Genomic DNA, 22,717 nt, shown 5'->3' on the forward strand with positions numbered 1-22,717 from the left:
TTTTGGCCACTATGAAGGATAAAAACAAACGGTTACTAAGTTGGAGCCTGGTCTTACAAGAATTTGATATTAAAATAAAACATATAAATGAACGGACAATGTGATTGCTGACTGTCTGTCAAGGTGTTAAAACTTAAAGTTCTCTGTATTAGCCGAATAGCTGATGACTACCTGTATATTAGTGTGTATCTAATAATGTGCATTCATGCCCATAATTTTTACCCCGGTAAAAATCCTTTTAAGGGTGGGGATGTGACGCCAAGCAAAGCTATCAGACGATTGATGCTAATGAGAGAGCTAAGAAAGACAATGGAGAAACATTCAAAATGCTAATAAGAGAGGAGAGGGATTAACGGAAAAGAAACACAATTCAGAATATTGACAGACCAGTTGCTTTGAACCCGAACTGTTTGAAGTTTAATGGACAGGGGATACCCCAGCAGGGGGATGAAAAGAGCAGGTTTGCTAAGGCACGCGATGCACCACGAGACCACAAGACCCTGGAAAGAGCAGTGTACCCCCACAAGTGGTGGAGGTTTGGAGGTCTGGTTCGCAGGAACCGACCAGAGGCTCACAGGGTGTAAAGGTACAATCGGTGGGAACCTGCGGTGTGTGTCCGCCCTTGCCTGGGTGCTGGGTTCACCGCGGAAGAACAATTGTATCCGGAACAGAGGGGTCACAGTCGGTGGCCACAGCAGGGATTAGAAGACATCAAAGGTCTGCCTGAACCAAGTTGCAACTCTCTCTCTCTCCCCAATGGTACAACAACAGCGATTACTGCGAACTGCACTAAACTGAACTCTGCTTCACTTAAGACTGATCATTTTACCCCTACACTGCGATAGAGCTTGGTTGATTCCTATTACCCTATTTCTGTGTATATGTGTGTATTATCATTGTTATATAGATATCCTTACGATTAGAGTACTGTTTTACTTATGTCTGTAATAAAACTTTATTAGTTCCTAGTAATCCAGACTCCAACGAGCGTTCCATTTCTGCTGGTTTGGCAACCCAGTTACGGGGTACGTAACAATAGGAGAAAAGATAAGAATGAAATTAGGAGAGTAAGAAGGACCTGTGTCATGATCTTGGCAAATAGGAACAAGGAGAATTCTAAAATGTTTTTTAAAGTACTGTGTATCAGAAGCAGGAAGGTAGTTCGGGAGAAATAGGTCTCCTCAATGACCAGAAAGGAGTGGGTGGAGCCACTGAAACTGAACGAGACATTGGAGTCCGGGAGCAGTACAGTGTGGATTCATACCATTTGGCCCAATCCATGTCAGCCATGGTACTCCTCATCCAGTCCCGATCTCTTGCATTCAGCCTATATCCCTTTAAATAGCACCCATGCATATATCTTTCAAAGTGCTTCTTAATATTAGGATTCACCAGAATGTGAAGAATGGTGCGTTAAGGAAGGGGTACATCGATATTCTGGTACACATCTGTATCAGGAAGGAAGATGTGTTAGAAATATTGGAGCACATTATAAATCTAATTATGAAGCACTGAATAAATCCCCAATATCCAATGGAGGAAATTTCTGGGGCTATGACTGATATTTTTGTATTTTCATTAGCCTTGAGTGATGTACCATAAGACGGGAGTGATGCAAGGACGTGGCTGGGGACGAACCCAAGTGCAGGACACAAATGCTGAGGCAGAGTCGTTAGGCGTAGCACCTCCGCGAGCGGGGAGCCGCTATCCAGGAGACGATGTGAAGCTTAGAACTAACAGTTCTTAGGAATAGGGAACAAGGTTAATGATTGGAATCTAAATGAGGTGATCGAGGTCCAAATCTTGAGGCAAATGGTAAGGTGGGGGATTGCCAGACGGGACCATGACATGGAGGATTGATAATGTTGCCCTCTCGTTCAGAAAGGGTAGCAGGTGTGAGTCTGGGAACTATAGGCTGCTACACCAAACTGCTTGTCTCCAGTACTACTCACACTTTTAAGCAGATGTACATCCATCACCATGGGCAGAAGTGAGGAAGTGGGGAGTACTCCAAACCAGACTGAAATGCAGAAGGATGTGACCACCCCCCCCCCCCCCCGCCTGCCTCTTCCCAGCATTTTGTTAGTGGATGTACAGTGGCTGGAGAACAAAACTGAGGATCTGATGGTAAGGAAAGGGAAATGAGAAACTGTTGTGTTCTATGTTTGAACGAGATGTGGCTAACTCCTTGCACACCAGATACAGCAATCAGACCCAAGGCTTCTCAATTCACAGAATGGACCAAACTGCTGAATTGGAGGAGGTAAAAAGTGGAAGTGTGTTTAATAATAAACTTTCAGTGGTGTTCTGATGCAGCAGTTTTATGGAACTCATGTTCCCCGACCTTCAAAGCATAACGGTAAAATGCCAACTGTTCTTTGTACCTACGGAGTTCCCCATAATCCACAGTTTACGTACCACCAGCAGCTGACTATAATCAAGTACTTGAGATTCTGCATGATGTTGTCTGCAAACGAGAAATAGTCCATCCCAACATATTTCAAATTATAATTGGGGACTTCCACCAGGCTTGGTTGAAGAAAACTCTGCCTAATTATCACCAGTATAAAATCTGTAGCAGCAGACCACTGTTCAAGACCACATTTCGGTAAATCTGATCACTTGGCTGACTACTTTCTACCTGCATATAGGCAAAGGCTAAAGAGATGAGGACAACAAAGAAGTGGTTACAGGAGGCAGAGGAACAGCTTCAGGATTGCTTCAAGTCAGTGGACTGTGTCATGTTCAAGGACTCATCTGTGAATACACCATGTTTGTCATAAACTTTATTAAAACAGCTGTAGGTGAGTGTATCCTCACAAAATCATTCACTCTTCCCCAACCAGAAGCCCCAGATGAACTGTAAGATCTACAATCTGCTGAGAGTCATATCAGAGGCATTCAAGTCTGGTGACCAAGAAAGTTACAAAATTTCCAGATATGAACTCCACAAAGCTGACTCATGGTTAAAGAGGCAAATTCGAACTAAACAAATCAATGAACGATGCTCAACAATTGTGGCAGAGCTTGAATACTGACACCTCTTATAAAGATAAATGAAATGACATAGGTGACAGCAGCTCAATGCACTCTATGCTCGCTTCGACCATCATAACATGGTCATACTCCCACCGCTCCCAATGATCCTGTGATTTCAGTCTCTGAGACTGGTGTGCAAGCAACCTCAGGCGGGTGAATCGACAAAAAGCATCTTGCCTAGATAGCGTGCCCAGTGCTAAAGACCTGTGCTGATCAACTTGCTACAGTAATCACAGACGTCTTTACTATCTTGGTTCAGCAGTCTGAGGTACTCACCTGCTTCAAACAGGCTTCATTTATACTGGTGCCTAAGAAGAATATGATAATCTGCCTCAATGTTTATCTTCCAGTTGCACTTACATCCACAATGATTAAGTGTTTTGTGAGGTTAGTAATGAAACATATCAACTCCTGCCTGAGAAGTGACTTGGATCTGCTACTAATTGCCTACAGGTCCACAGCTGACACCATCTCACTGGCTCTTCACTCAGCCCTGGAACATCTGCACAGCAAAGATGTATACATCAGGATGCTCTTTAGCGACTACAGTTCTGCATTCAATACTGTACCAACGTTCCTTCAAAACTTATCAATAAGTTTCAAGACCTTGGCTTCAATGCTTTCTTTTGCAATTGAATTCTTGATTTCCTCGCTTGAACACCCCAGCCAGTTCAGATTGGCAGCATCTCCTCCATAATCTCCATCAGCATAGGTGTACAACAAGACTACGTGCTTAGCTCCCTGCTCTACTCACTTTACACTTACGACCGTGTGGCAAAGCACAGCTCCAATGCCATTTTCAAGTTTGCTGATGATACAACTGTCATAGGTTAAATCAAAGGTAGTTACTGTGACGAGAATACACATAAATTAAGATGTTAGCTGGCCTGGGCTAGCACCAGTGGCATCAGCAGTTGGTCTGCCACCTGGCCTCAGGAGAAGGAGAGATAAGGAACACAATGAAGCAGCATTTGGAGATGTTAATGAAGGAGCCATCAGTCTGGGTATTGTCAAGATTGGCTCCCCCTTTGAACTCTGAACTGTTTGAAGTGTGATGGACAGGCGATACCCCAGCAGGGGGATAAAAAGGGACAGGTTCGCTAAGGCAAGACACACGACACCCGAGGTAACGAGACCCTGGAAGTGGTGAACCTCTCACAAGTCGGTGGGAAGCTCTTGGACGGCTGATCGCGGGATCAGCCTCAGACGCTCAGGGTGGAAAGGCACGATCGGCGGGAACCTGGTGTGTGTCCACCCTTGCCTGGGTGCCAGGTTCAGCGCAGAGAAACGGTCGTATCTGGAAACGGAGGGGTCACGGTTGGTGACCTCAGATGACATCACAAAGGGCTCACCCGAAAGCTGACTGCGAAGGTCTGTGTGGAAGCTGTGTTGAATATTCATTCGTTTTGCTCTCTTTCCTCCCCCCCCCCCACTGTCCATCGCCACGGCAGCGATTACTGCGAACTGAACTGAACTAAATTGAACTGGACTTTGTGTCACTTTGAAACTGGTCATTTACCCTTAGACAACGATAGAGCTTGATTGATCCTGTTATCTTAATTCTGTGTACATATGTGTTTATCATTGCTGAACTGTTGCATTTATTATCCTTTTGATTAGAGTACTGTGTTGCTTGTTCCTTTAATAAAACTTTTAGTTCTAGTAATCCAGACTCCAACTGAGTGATCCATTTCTGCTGGTTTGGCAACCCAGTTACGGGGCACGTAACATTACGAATCAGCATATATGAGGGAGATTGAAAATCTGGCTGAGTGGTGCCATAACAACAACTTCTGATTCAATGTCAGCAAGACCAAAGAGATGATTATTGACATCAGGAGGAGGAAACCAGAGGTCCATGAGCCTGTCCTTATCAGAGGATCAGAGGTGGAGAGGGTCAACAACTTCAAATTCCTCATCGTTATTTCAGAGTACCTATCCTGGGCCCAACACGTAAGTGCAATTATGAAGAAAGCATGGCAGTGCCTCTGCATCCTTGGAAGTTTGCATAGATTTGGCATTGCATCTAAAACTTTGGCAAACTTCTATAGATGTATGGTGGAGAATATATTGTCTGGTTGCATCACAGCTTGGTATGGAAACACCAATGCCATTGAATGAAAAATGCTACAAAAAGTGGTGGGTGTGGCACAGTCCACTATGGGTAAAGCCCTCCCCACCATTGAGCACATCAACACAAAGCATTGTCTCAGGAAAGCAGCATTCATTATCAAGGACTGCCACCACCAGGACATGCTCTCTTCTCACTGCAGCCATCAGGAAGAAGATACAGGAACCTCAGAACTCACACCACTAGTTTCAGGAACACTTATTACCTCTCAACCATTAGGCTCTTGAACCAAAGGGGATATCTTCATTCAACTTCATTTGCTCCATATTGAACTGTTCCCACAATCTCTGGACTCACTTCCAAGGATTCTTTATCTCACGTTCTTGATCTTTATTGCATATATATTTTTGTTATACTTCTTTCTTTTCGTATTTGTATGGCTTGTTGTCTTTTACACAGTGATTCAGCACCCACGTTGGTGTGATCTTTCATTAATTCCATTATGGTTATTATTCTATGGAGGGTTTATTGAGTATGCCCAGAAGAAAATGATGAGTGTCCAGTGCGGGCAGATTAAATGAATGTGGACAGGCATCACAATCAGCATGGGCAATGTGACTGAAAGGGCCTGTTTCTATGCTGTACGTTTCTGTGATTCGATTTGCCTTGATGAGCCAAGTAACATCTGTTCTGTGATTATAGTTGTATCTCTAATTTCAGGCTTGTACAAAAAAGAAAGCTGCACTCCGTCTTAAGTCTAAAACTTCAAATGCCTCAAAACCTGTGTACTTCGATGTATTCCGTACTAAAGAAAATTCTATAATATTTTGCATCTACTTCCGTGTATATTTGCATGTGACATTATGAAACACTCAATTTCTTGGTAAAATCAAGAAGAGCCTTTTGCAGCCCTGTCTTTTTGTAATCAATAGCTGGGAAATCCATCACATTGCCCCAAGGTTGAACAGTCCTCACTGCTGTGAATTTGCTTACAAGGCTAGAGCTGCAGCTTTTAGGTCTGGGGATACCAGTCGCTACATGGAATCCAGGCGTGAACTCCGGAAAGCCATTAAGGGTGCCAGGAGGCAATATTGAGCCAAGTTGGAAGCCCAGGCAAACCAGAGGGATGCCAGTAGACTATGGCAGGGTCTAAATGAGATTACTGGGCACAAAGAAAAGGCTGGGGAATATCAATAACTGTGGCGCTTCTCTTCCTGACGAACTTAACGTATTCTACGCAAGATTTGAACAGAATAGGAGCATCCCGCTCCCTCCGGATGAACTGGACCTGGTGGCATCGAGATTCATCGTCACCGAGGAGGACGTTAGAAGGGCCTTCCTGAAGATAAATCCAAGGAAGGCAATGGGCCATTGTACGTTCTAGTATCAATTGTTTGGCGACAATAAAGTATAAAGTATACATCCAAATGTTATCTGTTCCAAAATGCATTCATCATTTCAGCCTCCTGATGCACAGAAAGGTTGTGAGTGGTGGTAAAAATCTTCTGAGGTGTATATATTTCAATCCTAGGAGTATTGCGGGGAAGGCGGATGAGTTGAGCGCGTGGATTGACACGTGGAATTATGACGTTAGAGCAATTAGTGAAACTTGGCTACAGGAGGGGCAGGACCGGCAGTTTAATATTCCAGGGTTCCGATGTTTCAGATGTGATCCAGGCAGAGGAATTAAAGGTAGGGGAGTAGCATTGCTTGTTAGGGAAAATATTACAGCAGTGCTCAGGCAGGATAGATTACAGGGCTTGTCTACTGAGTCCTTATGGGTGGAGCTGAGAAACAGGAAAGGTACTGCCACATTAGTGGGATTGTATTACAGACCACCCAATAGTCAACGAGAATTGGAAGAGCAAATCTGCAGAGAGATAGCAGGCAACTGCAGGAAACAAAGTTGTGGGGGTAGGGGATTTTAATTTTCCATATATTGATTGGGACTCCCATACCGTTAGGGGTCTAGTTTTCTAAGTCAATATATATATAGGGACCAACTAGAAGGGATGCAATATTGGATCTCCTGTTTGGAAACGAATTAGGACAAGTGACAGAAGTCTGTGTAGGGGAGCACTTTGGTTCCAGTGATCATAACACCATTAGTTTCAACTTGATCATGGACAAGGATAGATCTGGTCCTAGGGTTGAGGTTCTCAACTGGAAGGCGGCCAAATTTGAAGAAATGAGAAAGGATCTAAAAAGCATGGATTGGGACAGGTTGTTCTCTGGCAAGGATGTGATCGGTAGGTGGGAAGCCTTCAATGGAGAAATTTTGAGAGTGCAGAATTTGTATGTTCCTGTCAGGATTGAAGGCAAAGTGAATAGGAATAAGGAACCTTGGTTCTCAAGGGATATTGTAACTCTGATAAAGAAGAAGAGGGAGTTGTATGGCATGTATAGGAAGCAGGGAGTAATTAAGGTGCTTGAGGAGTATAAGAAGTGCAAGAAAATACTTAAGAAAGAAATCAGGAGGGCTAAAAGAAGACATGAGGTTGCCTTGGCAGTCAAAGTGAAGGATAATCCAAAGAGCTTTTACAGGTATATTAAGAGCAAAAGGATTGTAAGGGATAAAATTGGTCCTCTTGAAGATCAGAGTGATTGGCTATGTGCGGAACCAAAGGAAATGGGGGAGATCTTAAATAGGTTTTTTGCGTCTGTATTTACTAAGGAAACTGGCATGAAGTCTATGGAATTAAGGGAAACAAGTAGTGAGATCAAGGAAACCGTACAGATCGAAAAGGAGCAGGTCCTTGCTGTCTTGAGGAAAATTAAAGTGGATAAATCCCGGGGACCTGACAGGGTGTTCCCTCGGACGTTGAAGGAGACTAGTGTTGAAATTGCAGGGGCCCTGGCAGAAATATTTAAAATGTCTACAGGTGAGGTGCTGGAGGATTGGAAAGTGGCTCATGTTGTTCCGTCGTTTAAAAAAGGATCGAAAAGTAATCCGGGAAATTATAGGCCAGTAAGTTTAACGTCGGTAGTAGGTAAGTTATTGGAGGGAGTACTAAGAGACAGAATCTACAAGCATTTGGATAGACAGGGACTTATTAGGGAGAGTCAACATGGCTTTGTGCATGGTAGGTCATGTTTGACTAATATTTTGGAGTTTTTCGAGGTGGTTACCAGGAAAGTGGATGAAGAGAAGGCAGTAGATATTGTCTACATGGACTTCAGTAAGGCCTTTGACAAGGTCCCGCATGGGAGGTTAGTTAGGAAAATTCAGCCGCCAAGTATACATGGAGAGGTGGTAAATTGGATTAGACATTGGCTCAATGGAAGAAGCCAAAGAGTGGTGGTAGAGAATTGCTTCTCTGAGTGGAGGCCTGTGACTAGTGGTGTGCCACAGGGATCAGTACTGGGTCCATTGTTATTTGTCATCTATATCAATGATCTGGATGATAATGTGGTAAATTGGATCAGCAAATTTGCTGATGATACAAAGATTGGAGGTGTAGTAGACAGTGAGGAAGGTTTTCAGAGCCTGCGGAGGGACTTGGACCAGCTGGAAAAATGGGATGAAAAATGGCAGATGGAGTTTAATACAGACAAGTGTGAGGTATTGCACGTTGGAAGGACAAACCAAGGTAGAACATACAGGGTTAATGGTAAGGCACTGAGGAGTGCAGTGGAACAGAGGGATCTGGGAATACAGATACAAAATTCCCTAAAAGTGGCATCACAGGCAGATAGGGTCATAAAGAGAGCTTTTGGTACATTGGCCTTTATTAATCGAAGTATTGAGTATAAGAGCTGGAAGGTTATGATGGGGTTGTATAAGGCATTGGTGAGGCCGAATCTGGAGTATTGTGTTCAGTTTTGGTCACCAAATTACAGGAAGGATATAAATAAGGTTGAAAGAGTGCAGAGAAGGTTTACAAGGATGTTGCCGGGACTTGAGAAACTCAGTTACAGAGAAAGGTTGAATAGGTTAGGACTTTATTCCCTGGAGCGTAGAAGAATGAGGGGAGAATTGATAGAGGTATATAAAATTATGATGGGTATAGATAGAGTGAATGCAAGCAGGCTTTTTCCACTGAGGCAAGGGGAGAAAAAAATCAGAGGACATGGGTTAAGGGTGAGGGGGGAAAAGTTTAAAGGGAACATTAGGGGGAGCTTCTTCACACGGAGAGTGGTGGGAGTATGGAATGAGCTGCCAGATGAGGTGGTAAATGCGGGTTCTTTTTTAACATTTAAAAATAAATTGGACAGATACATGGATGGGAGGTGTATGGAGGGATATGGTCCGTGTGCAGGTCAGTGGGACTAGGCAGAAAATGGTTCGGCAAAGCCAAGAAGGGCCAAAAGGCCTGTTTCTGTGCTGTAGTTTCTATGGTTTGTACGGTTTCTAACTGAGCTCTGAAATCGACTTTTGGAAAAAAAATATGAATGATACTATGGTAAGCACAGCAATGCTCAGGGTTCCACATTCAAAATATGATGTAGATGAGACATGGGGAGTGAGCATGGGTTCATGGTGCAGAAGAAAAGAAGAAGAAGAGGGGAGTGGTAGTAATAGGGAATCAGTAGTCAGGGAACAGACAGGAGATACTGTGGACATGAACAGAATACCCGAATAGCAGTTACCAGGGTCAGGGATGTTTCGGATCATGTCCACAGCATTTTGGAGAGGGAGGGAGAGCAGCTGGGTGTCTTGGTACATATCGGTACCCATGACATAGGAACAAAAAGCAAAGAGCTCCTGAAAAGAGAATATAGAGAGCTAGGCAAAAAGCTGAGAAGCAGGATCTCCTGGATAGCAATCTCTGGATTGCTGCCTGTGCCACGCGGCAGTAAGGGTAGAAACAGGATGATTTGGCAGATAAATGTGTGGCTGAGAAACTGGTGCTGGGGTCATAGCATCAGGTTTTTGGATCATTGGGATCTTTTATGGGGGAGGTATGACCTGTTCAAAAGTGACAGGTTGTACCTGAACCTGAAGGGGACCAATATTCTCATGGGCAAGTTCGTTAGAGCTATTGGGGAGGGTTTGGCAGCAGGGTGGGAACTGGAGTGAAGGGACTCAGGATAGGATGGATGGTAAAAATGTAAAGATAGTGTGCAGTCAGACTGTCAGGAAGGACAGGCAGATGATAGGACTTAGTTGTAGCCAACAGGCTGAGTATCAAATCATTACCGATGCAGAATCAGAAAGGACAGCAAATACGGTACTCAAGGTGTTGTATCTAAATGCACGTAGTATAAGAAATAAGGTGCACGATTTTGTTGCAGTATTACCAGGTATGAAGTTGTGGCCATCACTGAATCATGGCTGAAGGATAGTTGTAGTTGGGAGCTGAATGTCCAAGGTTACACATTATATCAGAGGGATAGGAAGGTAGGCAGAGGGGGTGGTGTGGCTCTACTGGTACGGAATGGCATCAAGTTGGTAGAAAAATGTGATATAGGATCAGATGTTGAAACCTTGTGGGTTGAGTTAAGAAACTGCAAGGGTAAAAGGACTTTGATGGCAGTTATATACAGGCCTCCCAGCAGTGGCTGGGAGGTGGACCACAGATTACAACAGGAAATAGAAAAAGCAAATCTAAAGGTCAATGTTATGGTAATCATGGGAGATTTTAACATGCAGGTCGATTGGGAAAATCAGGTTGGTAACGGATCTCAAGAGAGTAAGTTTGTTGAATGCCTAAGAGATAGCTTTTTAGAGCAGTTTGTTGTTGAGCCTACTAGGGAATTAGCTATATTTGATGATTCGGCAGATAAATGTGTGGCTGAGAAGCTGGTTCAGGGGGCATAGCTTCAGGTTCTTGGATCACTGGGATCTTTTATGGGGGAGGTATGACCTGTACAAAAGTGACAAGTTGCACCTGAACCCAAGGGGGACCAACATTCTTGCGGGCAGGTTTGTTGGAGCTGTTGGGGAGAGTTTAAACTAATTTGGCAAGGGGGTGAAAACTAGAGTGAAGGGACTCAGGATAGGACGGATGGTAAAAAAAAAGGCAAAGATGGCGTGCAGTCAGACTGTCAGGAAGGGCAGGATAAAATTCCAGCCAGCAGGGTGAGTATCAGTGCATTAGGGATGCAGAATCAAAAAGGGTAGCAAATACTCAATATGTTTTTTTCTCAGTGCACAGAGTATAGTAAATAAGGTGGATGATCTTGTTGCATTGTTATAGATTGTCAGGTATGATGTTGTGGCCATCACTGAATCGTGGCTGAAGGATAGTTGTAGTTGGGAGCTGAATGTCTAAGGTTACGCTTTGTATCAGAGGGATAGGAAGGTAGACAGAGGGGGTGGCGTGGCTCCACTGGTAAAGAATGGCATCAAATCACTCGAAATATGTGACATAAAATCAGAAGATATTGAAACTTCGTGGGTTGAGTTAAAAAACTGCAAAGTAAAAGGACCCTGATGACAGTTATATACAGTAGCTGTAGCTGCTATTACAACAGGAAATAGAAAAGGCATGTCAAAAGGCAATGTTATGATATTTATGGGAGATTTCAATATGCAGGTCGATTGGGAAAATCAGGTTGGTATTGGATTTCAAGAGAGTGAGTTTGTTGAATGCCTACAAGGTGGCTTTTTAGAGCAGTTTGTCATGAGCCTACTAGGGGATCAGCTTTATCGGAGTGGGTGTTATGTAATCAACCAGAGGTGCAGAGGTGATTAGGGAGCTTAAGGTAAAAGAATCTTGGGAGACAGTGATCACAATATGAATGAGTTCAACTTGAAATTTGACAGGAAGAAAGTAAAGTCTGATATAGCAGTATTTCAGTGGAGTAAAGGAAATTACAGTGTGAGTTTCTGGGAAAAATGAGATGGATGTATTCCAAATACAAATACTCAAATAGCAAAATAGTGCAACTGTGGCTGACAAGGAAAGTCAAAGCTAAGGAAAAAGTAAAAGAGAGGGTATGCAACAAGACAAAAATTAGTGGGAAGATAGAGGAAGCAGAAGCTTTAAAAAGCCTACAGAGAGCAACTAAAAGACTCATTAGGAAAAGATGAAATATGAAAGCAAGCTCACAAACAATATCAAAAGTGGACAGTTAAAGATTTTTCAAGTATGTAAAACGAACAAAAGAGATGAGAGTGGATATGGAACTGCTAGAAAATGAGACCGGAGAAATAATAACAGGAGCCAAGGAGATGACAGATGAACTAAATGGGTATTTTGCATCAGTCTTCACTGTTGATGACATAAGCAGTGTGCCAGATGCTGAAGAGTATGAGGGAAGAGAAGTGGGTGCAGTTGCAATTACAAGGGAAAAGATGCTCAAAAAGCTGAAAGATCAAAGGTACACAAGTCACCCAGACCATATGAACTGTACCCTTGGATTCTGAAAGAGATAGCAGTAGAGATTGTGGAGGCATCATAATAATTTTTCAAAATCATTGGACTTTGGCATGGTGCCAGAGGAATGGAAAACTGCAAATGTCTTTAAGAAAGGAGGAAGGCAGCAGAAATGAAATTATAGACCAGTTAGCCTGACCTCAATGGTTGGGAAGATGTTGGAGTCAATTGTTAAGTATGAGGTTATGGAGTACTTGGTGACACAGGACAAGGTAAGACAAAGTTGCAATGGTTTCCTTAAGGGAAAATCTTACCTGACAAACCCGTTGGAATTCTTTGAGGAGATTACAAGTAGAATAGATAAAGGGGATGAAGTGGATGTTATGTACTTGGACTTTCAGAAGGCCTTTGACAAGGTGCCACACATGAGGCTGCTTACTAAGTTAAGAGCCCATGGTATTTGAGGAAAGTTACTGGCATGGCTGATTGGTAGGAGTCAGCAAGTGAGAATAAAGTGATCCTTTTCTGGTTGGCTGCCAGTGTCTAGGTGGTGTTCCGCAGGGGTCAGTGTTGGGACTTCTTTTTATGCTGTAGATCAATGATTTAGATGATGGGATAGAATGGATTTGTGGCCAAGTTTGCAGATGGTACAAAGATTGGTGGAGGGACAGGTTGTGTTGAGGAAAAGGGAAGGCTGCAGAAGGACTTAGACAGATTAGGAGAATGGGCACTGGTGAGGCCTCACCTTGAATATTGTGAACAATTTTAGGCTCCTCATCGAAGAAAAGGCACTGGAGAGGATTTTCACAAGGATGATTCCGGGAACAAAGGGGTTATCGCATGAGGAATGTTTGAGAGCTCTGGGTCTGTACTCGCCGAAATTTAGAAGGATAAGGAGGAATCTCATTGAAACCTTTCGAATGTTGAAAGGCCGACAGAGTAGATGTGGAAAGGATGTTTCCCCTGGTGGGGGAGTCTAGGGCAAGAGGGTACAGCCTCAGGATAGAGAGGCATCCATTTCAAACTAGAGATGTAGAGAAATTTCTTTAGCCAGAGGGTGGTGAATTTGTGGAATTTATTACCACAGGCAGCTGTTGAGGCTAGATCTTTGGGTGTATTTAAGGCAGAGCTTGATAGGTTCTTGACTGGACACAGCAATGGTTACAGGGAGAAGGGCGAAGAGTGGGGCTGAGGAGCAGAAAAAAGGATCAGCCATGATTGAATGGTGGAACAGACAGAATGGACCAAATGGCCTAATTGTGTTCCTATGTCTTATGGTCTAATGGTAACAGTTAGCATATTGCTATTACAGCCCATCCTTGCTGTATGATGTGTGTATTTTGTAACTGAAGCTGCATGTTACCTGGATCGCCTGTGTCACCGTCATCTCCACGTCTGCCATCTCTGCCACGTGGGCCTGGATTGCCAGGTTTACCATCCTGGCCTTTAGGTGCACGGCACTCAATTGTATCAGCAACAGCAGCTTGTGCCAGCAGCAGGAACAGCATCAGCCCAACACACTCCATTGCGCCTGCACAGCACAGGAAAACACATGGCATCACATAAAAGTTAGCATTCATAGTCCTGCAGATGAACATACCTGCTTGGAACATACATATTGACATCTCCATATGAACATGCATTGCACTGAAGCAACTGCTGCCCTTTCTGAAGTGAATCAACAGCTCAGGCACAGCAGTCTATATCTTCAAATCTTGGAATTGTATGGAGTGTTGGAGCTGTCCTGTTGTGGTATAATTCAGAAAATGGGGACAGAACTTGAGCCCAAAAGCAAGTATCCCTTTGAAAGGAAGCAGGATTTTTGATTGTGTAAGACAGAATATTAAACTCGAGTGGATCACAAAAAGAACAATGGACGCATGGGAAGTGAGTTTCTGAACTTGACAGTCATCTTTTAATTTCTGATTTGATCATCTGAGAAACAGCCAGTTTAAGGATGTGGAGGGCTGATGGGAAAAGAATAGCACCCTTTCACACACACATAAGACATAGGAGCAGAATTAGGCCATTCAGCCCATCGAGTCTGCTCCACCATTCCATCATGGCTGATCCCGGACCCACTCAGACCCAGGAAACTGTCAGCTTCTGCCTGAAGTATATCCACGGGCTTGGATTCCACCTCAGTCTGTGACAGAGCATTCCACAGATTCACTACTGTCTGGCTTCACTCCTCTAGTTCTGGATACCCCCACCACAGAAACCACATCCACCTTAACTAGTCCTTTCAACATTTGGTAGGTTTCAATGAGATTTCCCCTTGCATTCTTCTAAATTCCAGTGAGTACAGGCCCAAAGTTCCCAAACTCTCTTCATATGTTAACCCTTCATTTCTGGAATTATCCTGATGAACCTCCTCTGGACTCTCACCAATGATAACAAATCCTTTCTGAGACATGGGGCCCAAATCTGTTGACAATACTCCAAGTGCGCCCTGACTAATGTCTTATAAAGCCCCAGCATTATACCCTTGTTTTTATATTCTATTTCCCTTGAAATAAATGCCAACATTGTATTTGCCTTCTTTACCACAGACTCAACCTGTAAATTAACCTTCTGGGAGTCTTGCACGAGGACTCCTAATTTCCTCTGCACCTCTGATGCTTGAATCTTCTCAACATTTAAAAATAGTCCGCACTATTATTCTTTTCACCAAAATGCATTATCATACATTTCCCAACACTGCATTCCATCTGCCATTTTTTTGCCCATTCTTCCAATTTGTCTAAGTCCTGCTGCAATCGTGTTGCTTCCTCAGCACTACCTAACCCTCCACCTATCTTCATATCATCCGCAAACTTTGTCACAAAGCCATCAATTCCATTATCCAAATTATTGACAAATAATATGAAAAGTAGTGACCCATAAGGAACACCACTAGTCTCTGGCAGCCAACCAGAAAAGGCCCCCTTTGTTCCCACTCACTGCCTCCTGCCTATCAGCCATCCCTCTATCCATGCCAGTATCTTTCCCGTAACACCATAGGACTTTATCTTGTTAAGCAGCCTCATATGTGGCACGTTATCAAATGCCTTCTGAAAATCCAAGTGATTGACATCCACTGCCTCTCCTTTGCCCACCCTGCTTGTTACTTCCTTGAAGAATTCTAACGGATTTGTCAAGCAAGATTTCCCTTAACAGAAACCATGCTGAATTTGACTTATTTTATTATTAGTCTCTCAGTATCCCAAAACCTCATCCTTAATAATGGACTCCAACACTTTCTCAATCACTGAGTTTGGGCTAACTGGCCTATAATTTCCTTTCTTTTGCCTTCTTCCCTTCTTAAAGAGTGGAGTGACATTTGCAATCTTCCACATATCTTAAGAAGATGTGCCCATCCCTGGAAGAAGGTCATCATCCAGTTCTGCCAATGCAACCATCCCTCTCTGCCTGAATGACTACTGCACCATTAACTCAAACCAGTTTACACTCTGGATTCTGATGCACATCCATCAGAGTCAGCATCTTGTGACAAGGTTGACAAGGGCAAGGAACATCCCAAGCAGCAGTGATAATCCTTTATTAACACATTGACTCAAACAGTCATGTTCTAAGCTTTAAGGGCATAAGAACAGCTGAAGATTTTTATGATCTGTTCGAAGCTGTAAATACTCTACTATGATCCTTCAGGTGTCTTGGGTTTGTAATCATGATGCTATAATTGATTCTGTAGCAGCAGCTCATGAGCAATATTCATTTGCCCAATAGTAAACCTCAATTTTCTTACCAGTCACAGAATTAGGAAAATGTTAAATGTCAAGATAGTTTATGGAGAGAATATGGGAAATAACTCATCTTGGGTTCAAGATACCTTCAGCAAATTTCCATCTCACTGTTAGTTTGCAATAACCCTTGGACGTTTGACCAACAGTGTTTAGGTGACACTTGCAGAGGCTGAGCACATGTAAGGATGTACATGTAGGATGTAATGAAGTACACATAAGGATGTGCCTTGCACTCTACAAGATGGTGGTGGTGAAAGGATATTTCCTTCTTGTTGGGATGCTGTGATCAATGGTGCACCATAGGGACTTGTGCTGGGAGCGTTGTTGTTCGTGATGTGCATGGAGGACATATGTTTGGTAAGTTTGTAGATGATGTGAAAATTGGTGGTGTTGTGGATAGTGAGGAAGGTTTCTAATGCTACAGCAGGAGGTAGATCAAATGGAAACTTGAGCAAAGCATTAGCAGATGATGCAGATGAAATTTAGTCCTGACAAGTGAAAGGTAATGCAGTTCATAAGGGAGAATGAGGAAGTGATAGATAGGAGCTGCAGGGAGGTAAATTGCAGGGGGCAGGTAACTGAGTGACTGTTAGGAGAAGGAAAGGAAATGGGCAGTGTGACGAAAGTACACATAGACTAAGATGTTGACTGTCCTGTGCTATCACCAGTGGGATCAACAGTTGATCTGCCACCTGCCTTCAGGAGAGAGATAAGTAAGACAATGGAGCAGCATTTGGAAATGTTAATGAAGAGATGAGAGAGATTAACGGAAGGAGACACCGGTCTGGGTATTGTCAAGACTGGTTTACTTTGAACCTGAACTGTTTGAAGTGATGGACAGGCGATACCCCAACAGGGGGATAAAAAGGGACGGGTTTGCTAAGGCAACAGACACCACACGAGACACCACGAGGTATCGAGACCCTGGAAGCAGTGCGCCCCCAAAAGTCGGTAGGAGTTTTGGAGGGCTAGTCACGGGACCAGCCATAGACGCACAGGGTGGAAAGATTCGGTCGGCGGGAACCTGGTGTGTGTGTCCACCCCTGCCTGGGTGCCGGGTTCACCGCAGAGGAACGATCGTATCTGAAAATGGAGGGGTCACAGTCGGTGACCTCAGAAGACATTACAAAGGGCTCGCCCGAAAGCTAACTGCGAGAAATATCAAAGGTCTGTTGAATCAGATTTTGAATATCAGCATTCGCACTCTCTCTCTTCAACGGCACAACAACAATTGCTGCGAACTGAACTAAACTGAACTCTGTCACTTGTGATTGAACATTTTACCCCTAGACTGCGGTAGAGCTTGATTGATCCTATTATCCTAGTTCTGTGTACATGTGTGTTTATTCAGTGCTAACCTGTTGCATTTATATCCTTACTATTAGAGTACTGTATATGACATTGTACCTTAGAAGAGAACAGAGGTGAAGAGGGCTGACTGATGATAGGAGATTCTGTAGTCAGAAAAACAGAGAGACAATGTGAGGGCAATAGAGTCAACTGGATGGAATGTTGCCTCCCAGGTGCCAGGGTCAGGGATGACTTGGATCAGGTTCACACTATTCTAAAGGGGGAAGGGTGACCAGCCAGAAATCTTGTGCACATTGGTACCAATGACATAGATAGGAAGGGTGAGGAGGTCCTGAAGAGAGATTTTAGCTAGCTAGGGAGAAAGCTGAAAAACAGGACCTCCAGGGTAGTAACCTCTCAATTGCTGCCTGTGCTATGCACCAGTGAGGGTAAGAATGGTATGATTTGGCAGATGTCTGTGTGGCTGAGGAACGGGTGCAGGGAACAGTGTTTCAGATTTATGGATCATTGGGATCTCTTCTGCGGAAAGCATGACCTGTACAAAAGGGATGGGATACACCTGAACCTGAAGGAGACTATTATCCTTGTGGGCAGGTTTGCTAGAGCTGTTTGGGAAGGTTAAAAATAATTTAGCAGAGGGTAAAAACCAAAGTGATAATGCCAAGGGTGGGGTAGTTGGTTTGCAACCAGATGCAATATGTAGTGAGACTGCTATCAAGGAAAGGCCAGGCTGATGAAAGGGCAAAATTACATTCAATGGTATGAGTTGCAATGTAAAAGCCAGACAAAATCAAAAAAGCTGAATACATGACTAAAGGCGTTATACTTGAATGCATGCAGTATACAAAATAAGGCTGATGAAATTACAGAATAGCATGTATGGTGTTGTGGGCATCACTGAATAATGGCTGAAAGAACATTGTAGCTGGCAGCTTAACATCCAAGGATACACATTGTATCAAAAGCACAGGCAGATAGGCAGAGTGGGAATATTAAGGGCAACTTTTTGGTTGGCTGCCAGTGACTAGTAATTTTCCACATTTGGAAAGCGCAGGATATACATACATTCCAGACATATATCATACCAAATAAGTATTTTAAGGCAGTACAACACAACTGTGGCTAACAAGTGAGGTCCAAACCGACATAAAACCAAGGAGAAGACTTAGAAGCGAAAGAATAGAGCAAAAAGTAGTGAGAAGTTAGAGAATTGGGAAACTTTTAAAAATGTAATTGTGCTGGAGTGAGTGTAGAGGAGACTCACCAGGATGTTGGTTGGATTGGTGGCCTTTAGTGATGGGGAATATTTAAAAAGGTATGGTTTGTTTTGCCCTGGAGACGAGGAGGTACCAGACTGATCTGAGGTATATCAAATTGTACCTGCAAGAGTACCTGGGCAGAGTCATTTCCGTGTGGATGTATCAAATGGAAAGGGTACATGGGCAGAATCATTTTCCTGTGTCAAAGTATCAAACAGAAAGGAAACACGGGCAGAGTCATTTCCCTGTGCAGAAGTATCAAATGGAAAGGGTACATGGGCAGAATCATTTTCCCATGTGGGAGTATCAAATGGGAAGGGTACATAGGAGGATCATTTCCTCTATATGGAAGTTTCAAATGGAAAGGGTACATGGGCAGAATCAATCCCATGTGGAAGTATCTGTCACAATGGGGTGCTGGGAACGGATTCAAATGCAAGACACAGACACTAAAGTACAAGGAACAGGACTTGACTGGGTTAGGGATGTGACAGGATACAGGCAAGGAGCAGGGACAAGAACACAGACTTGGGCTAGGAAAAGAAGGACCAGGACTAGGAACCATGGACTAGGAGACAAAGCTTGGACTCCGAGCCCGAGACCGGACAAGGACCCAGAACCTGGGTCTTGCCTCGAGATTGGCCCCTGGAACCAGGCAAGGACATGACATGGCTTCAGGACAGGACGTGGCTGAGGTCTAGAAGCCTGAGCTTGGAGACAGGCTGGGGTCTTTGCTCTTGAGGCTTGAGGCTGGGGTCTTAGGTCTTGAGCTTGGCTGCAGGCTGGGGTCTTGGGTGCTGGGTCTTGAGCTTGGCTTGGAATCCTCGAGGCTTGGATTCTTGGAGCTTGGCTGCGGGGTCCTCGAGGCTTCGGGTCTTGGAGCTTGGCTGCGGGGTCCTCGAGGCTTCGGGTCTTGGAGCTTGGCTGCGGGGTCCTCGAGGCTTCGGGTCTTGGAGCTTGGCTGCGGGGTCCTCGAGGCTTCGGGTCTTGGAGCTTGGCTGCGGGGTCCTCGAGGCTTCGGGTCTTGGAGCTTGGCTGCGGGGTCCTCGAGGCTTCGGGTCTTGGAGCTTGGCTGCGGGGTCCTCGAGGCTTCGGGTCTTGGAGCTTGGCTGCGGGGTCCTCGAGGCTTCGGGTCTTGGAGCTTGGCTGCGGGGTCCTCGAGGCTTCGGGTCTTGGAGCTTGGCTGCGGGGTCCTCGAGGCTTCGGGTCTTGGAGCTTGGCTGCGGGGTCCTCGAGGCTTCGGGTCTTGGAGCTTGGCTGCGGGGTCCTCGAGGCTTCGGGTCTTGGAGCTTGGCTGCGGGGTCCTTGAGGCTTCGGGTCTTGGAGCTTGGCTGCGGGGTCCTCGAGGCTTCGGGTCTTGGAGCTTGGCTGCGGGGTCCTCGAGGCTTGGGTTCTTGGAGCTCAGAGACAGACTGGGAACCGAACATCAACATAGTGCCGGCACTTATCCTCGGACAAGCCGGGACTCATCTTTAACACAACACTAACATGAGACAGGACAGAGCATAGACATAGAGCCGGGACATATCCTGAGACAAGCCGGGACTCAACTTCATTTCCACACCAAGGTGGGGCAAGTCCCTCCGTCAGGTAATGGCAGAACGGCCGGACTTACCCAACAGAGGCGAGGACAAGACAGATTCCCCCCGCAGGGCAACAGTAAAATGGCCTGGCTTACCCCATGGAGGCGAGGACAAGAAGAGATGAACACCAAAGAACGATAGACAGTTCCATCTCAGCTCTGGGGAAGCTCTGAGTCTCAGTTCGGCCAGCAACCTCAGCAGGCTATGGAAACAGCCGGATCCCTACCTAGCTCGGAGTGGCTGGCAGCCACTCAGCTGGCCCAGGAAACAGCCGAATACATACTGCAAAGACAGCTCCGACTACCGACAGCAAGGCTGCATGAAGCAGTGGTCCTGGTCCTCCAACCAGGACTAGAGATCACGAATGGCTTCACCAGCCTTCCATCAGCAGATTGCTCGCAGGGGACTAACAAGACAAACCAGCAGCTCACACGCAACCCCCAAGGCTACTTATATTCCAAGCCCAACGATGGGAATCAGGTGCCTATGCTTAACTCAATCAAACGAGGGACAGCTGGAAGACCCGGAGTCCTGAGTCCACGGACCAGACCGTGAACAGGAATGCGGACTTCATGGACTGGACCATGACAGTATCAAACGGAAAGGGTAGATGGCAGAATCATTTCCCTACGTGGAAATATCAAATGGAAAGAGTATATGGGCAAAATCATTTCCCTATATAGAATACAATAGAATAGAGTAGTACAGCACAGTATAGGCCCTTCGGCCCACAATGTTGTGCTGACCCTCAAACCCTGCCTCCCATATAACCCCCCACCTTAAATTCCTCCATATACCTGTCTAGCAGTCTCTTAAACTTCACGAGTGTATCTGCCTCCACCACTGACTCAGGCAGTGCATTCCACACACCAACCATTCTCAGAGTAAAAAACCTTCCTCTAATACCCCCCTTGAACTTCCGACCCCTTACCTTAAAGCCATGTCCTCTTGTATTGAGCAGTGGTGCCTCGGGGGAGAGGCGCTGGCTATCCACTCTATATATTCTTCTTATTATCTTGTACACCTCTATCATGTCTCCTCTTATCCTCCTTCTCTCCAAAGAGTAAAGCCCTAGCTCCCTTAATCTCTGATCATAATGCATACTCTCTAAACCAGGCAGCATCCTGGTAAATCTCCTCTGTACCCTTTCCAATGCTTCCACATCCTTCCTATAGTGAGGTGACGAGAACTGGACATAGTACTCCAAGTGTGGCCAAACCAGAGTATTATAGAGCTACATCATTACATCGCGACTCTTAAACTCTATCCCTCGACTTATGAAAGCTAACACCCCATAAGCTTTCTTAACTACCCTATCCACATGTGAGGCAACTTTCAGGGATCTGTGGGCATGTATCCCTAGATCCTTCTGCTCCTCCACACTACCAAGTATCCTGCCATTTACTTTGTACTCTGCCTTGGAGTTGTCCTTCCAAAGTGTACCACCTCACACTTCTCCGGTTTGAATTCCATCTGCCACTTCTCAGCCCACTTCTGCATCCTATCAATGTCTCTCTGCAATCTTTGACAATCCTCTACACTATCTACAACACCACCAACCTTTGTGTCGTCTGCAAACTTGCCAACCCACCCTTCTACCCCGACATCCAGGTCGTTAATAAAAATCACAAAAAGTAGAGGTCCCAGAGCAGATCCTTGTGGGACACCACTAGTCACAATCCTCCAATCTGAATGTACTCCCTCCACCATGACCCTCTGCCTTCTGCAGGCAAGCCAATTCTGAATCCACCTGGCCAAACTTTCCTGGATCCCATGGCTTCTGACTTTCTGAATAAGCCTACTGTGTGGAACCTTGTCAAATGCCTTACTAAAATCCATATAGATCACATCCACTGCACTACCCCTCATCTATATGCCTGGTCACCTCCTCAAAGAACTCTATCAGGCTTGTTAGACACGATCTGCCCTTCACAAAGCCATGCTGACTGTCCCTGATCAGAACATGATTCTCTAAATGCCCAGAGATCCCATCTCTAAGAATCTTTTCCAACAACTTTCCCACCGCAGATGTAAGGCTCACTGGTCTATAATTACCCGGACTATCCCTACTAACTTTTTTGAACAAGGGGACAACATTCACCTCCTTCCAATCCTCCGGTACCATTCCCGTGGACAATGAGGACATAAAGATCCCAGCCAGAGGCTCAGCAATCTCTTCCCTCGCCTAGTGGAGCAGCCTGGGGAATATTCTGTCAGGCCCCGGGGACTTATCCGTCCTAATGTATTTTAACAACTCCAACACCTCCTCTCCCTTAATATCAACATGCTCCAGAACATCAACCTCACTCATATTGTCCTCACCATCAGCGTTCCCTCTCATTGGTGAATACCGAAGAGAAGTATTCATTGAGAACCTCGCCCACTTCCACAGCCTCCAGGCACATCTTCCCACCTTTATTTCTAATCGGTCCTACCTTCACTCCTG

General features: G+C 44.9%; 1 protein-coding gene across 1 annotated transcript in view; it reads right to left on the reverse strand.

Moving 5' to 3' along the window:
* Positions 1 to 22,717, reverse strand: part of LOC134337960 (complement C1q subcomponent subunit C-like) — a 38,773-nt gene that overhangs the window by 10,820 nt on the left and 5,236 nt on the right. The window contains exon 2 of the mRNA XM_063033404.1: positions 13,736 to 13,903. Within this exon, the coding sequence (XP_062889474.1) occupies positions 13,736 to 13,898 (163 nt within the window). The 5' untranslated portion in view covers positions 13,899 to 13,903. The remainder of the gene's footprint in view (positions 1 to 13,735; positions 13,904 to 22,717) is intronic.

This window comes from Mobula hypostoma, chromosome 25, assembly GCF_963921235.1.
Source record: "Mobula hypostoma chromosome 25, sMobHyp1.1, whole genome shotgun sequence".
Lineage (NCBI taxonomy): Eukaryota > Metazoa > Chordata > Chondrichthyes > Myliobatiformes > Myliobatidae > Mobula > Mobula hypostoma.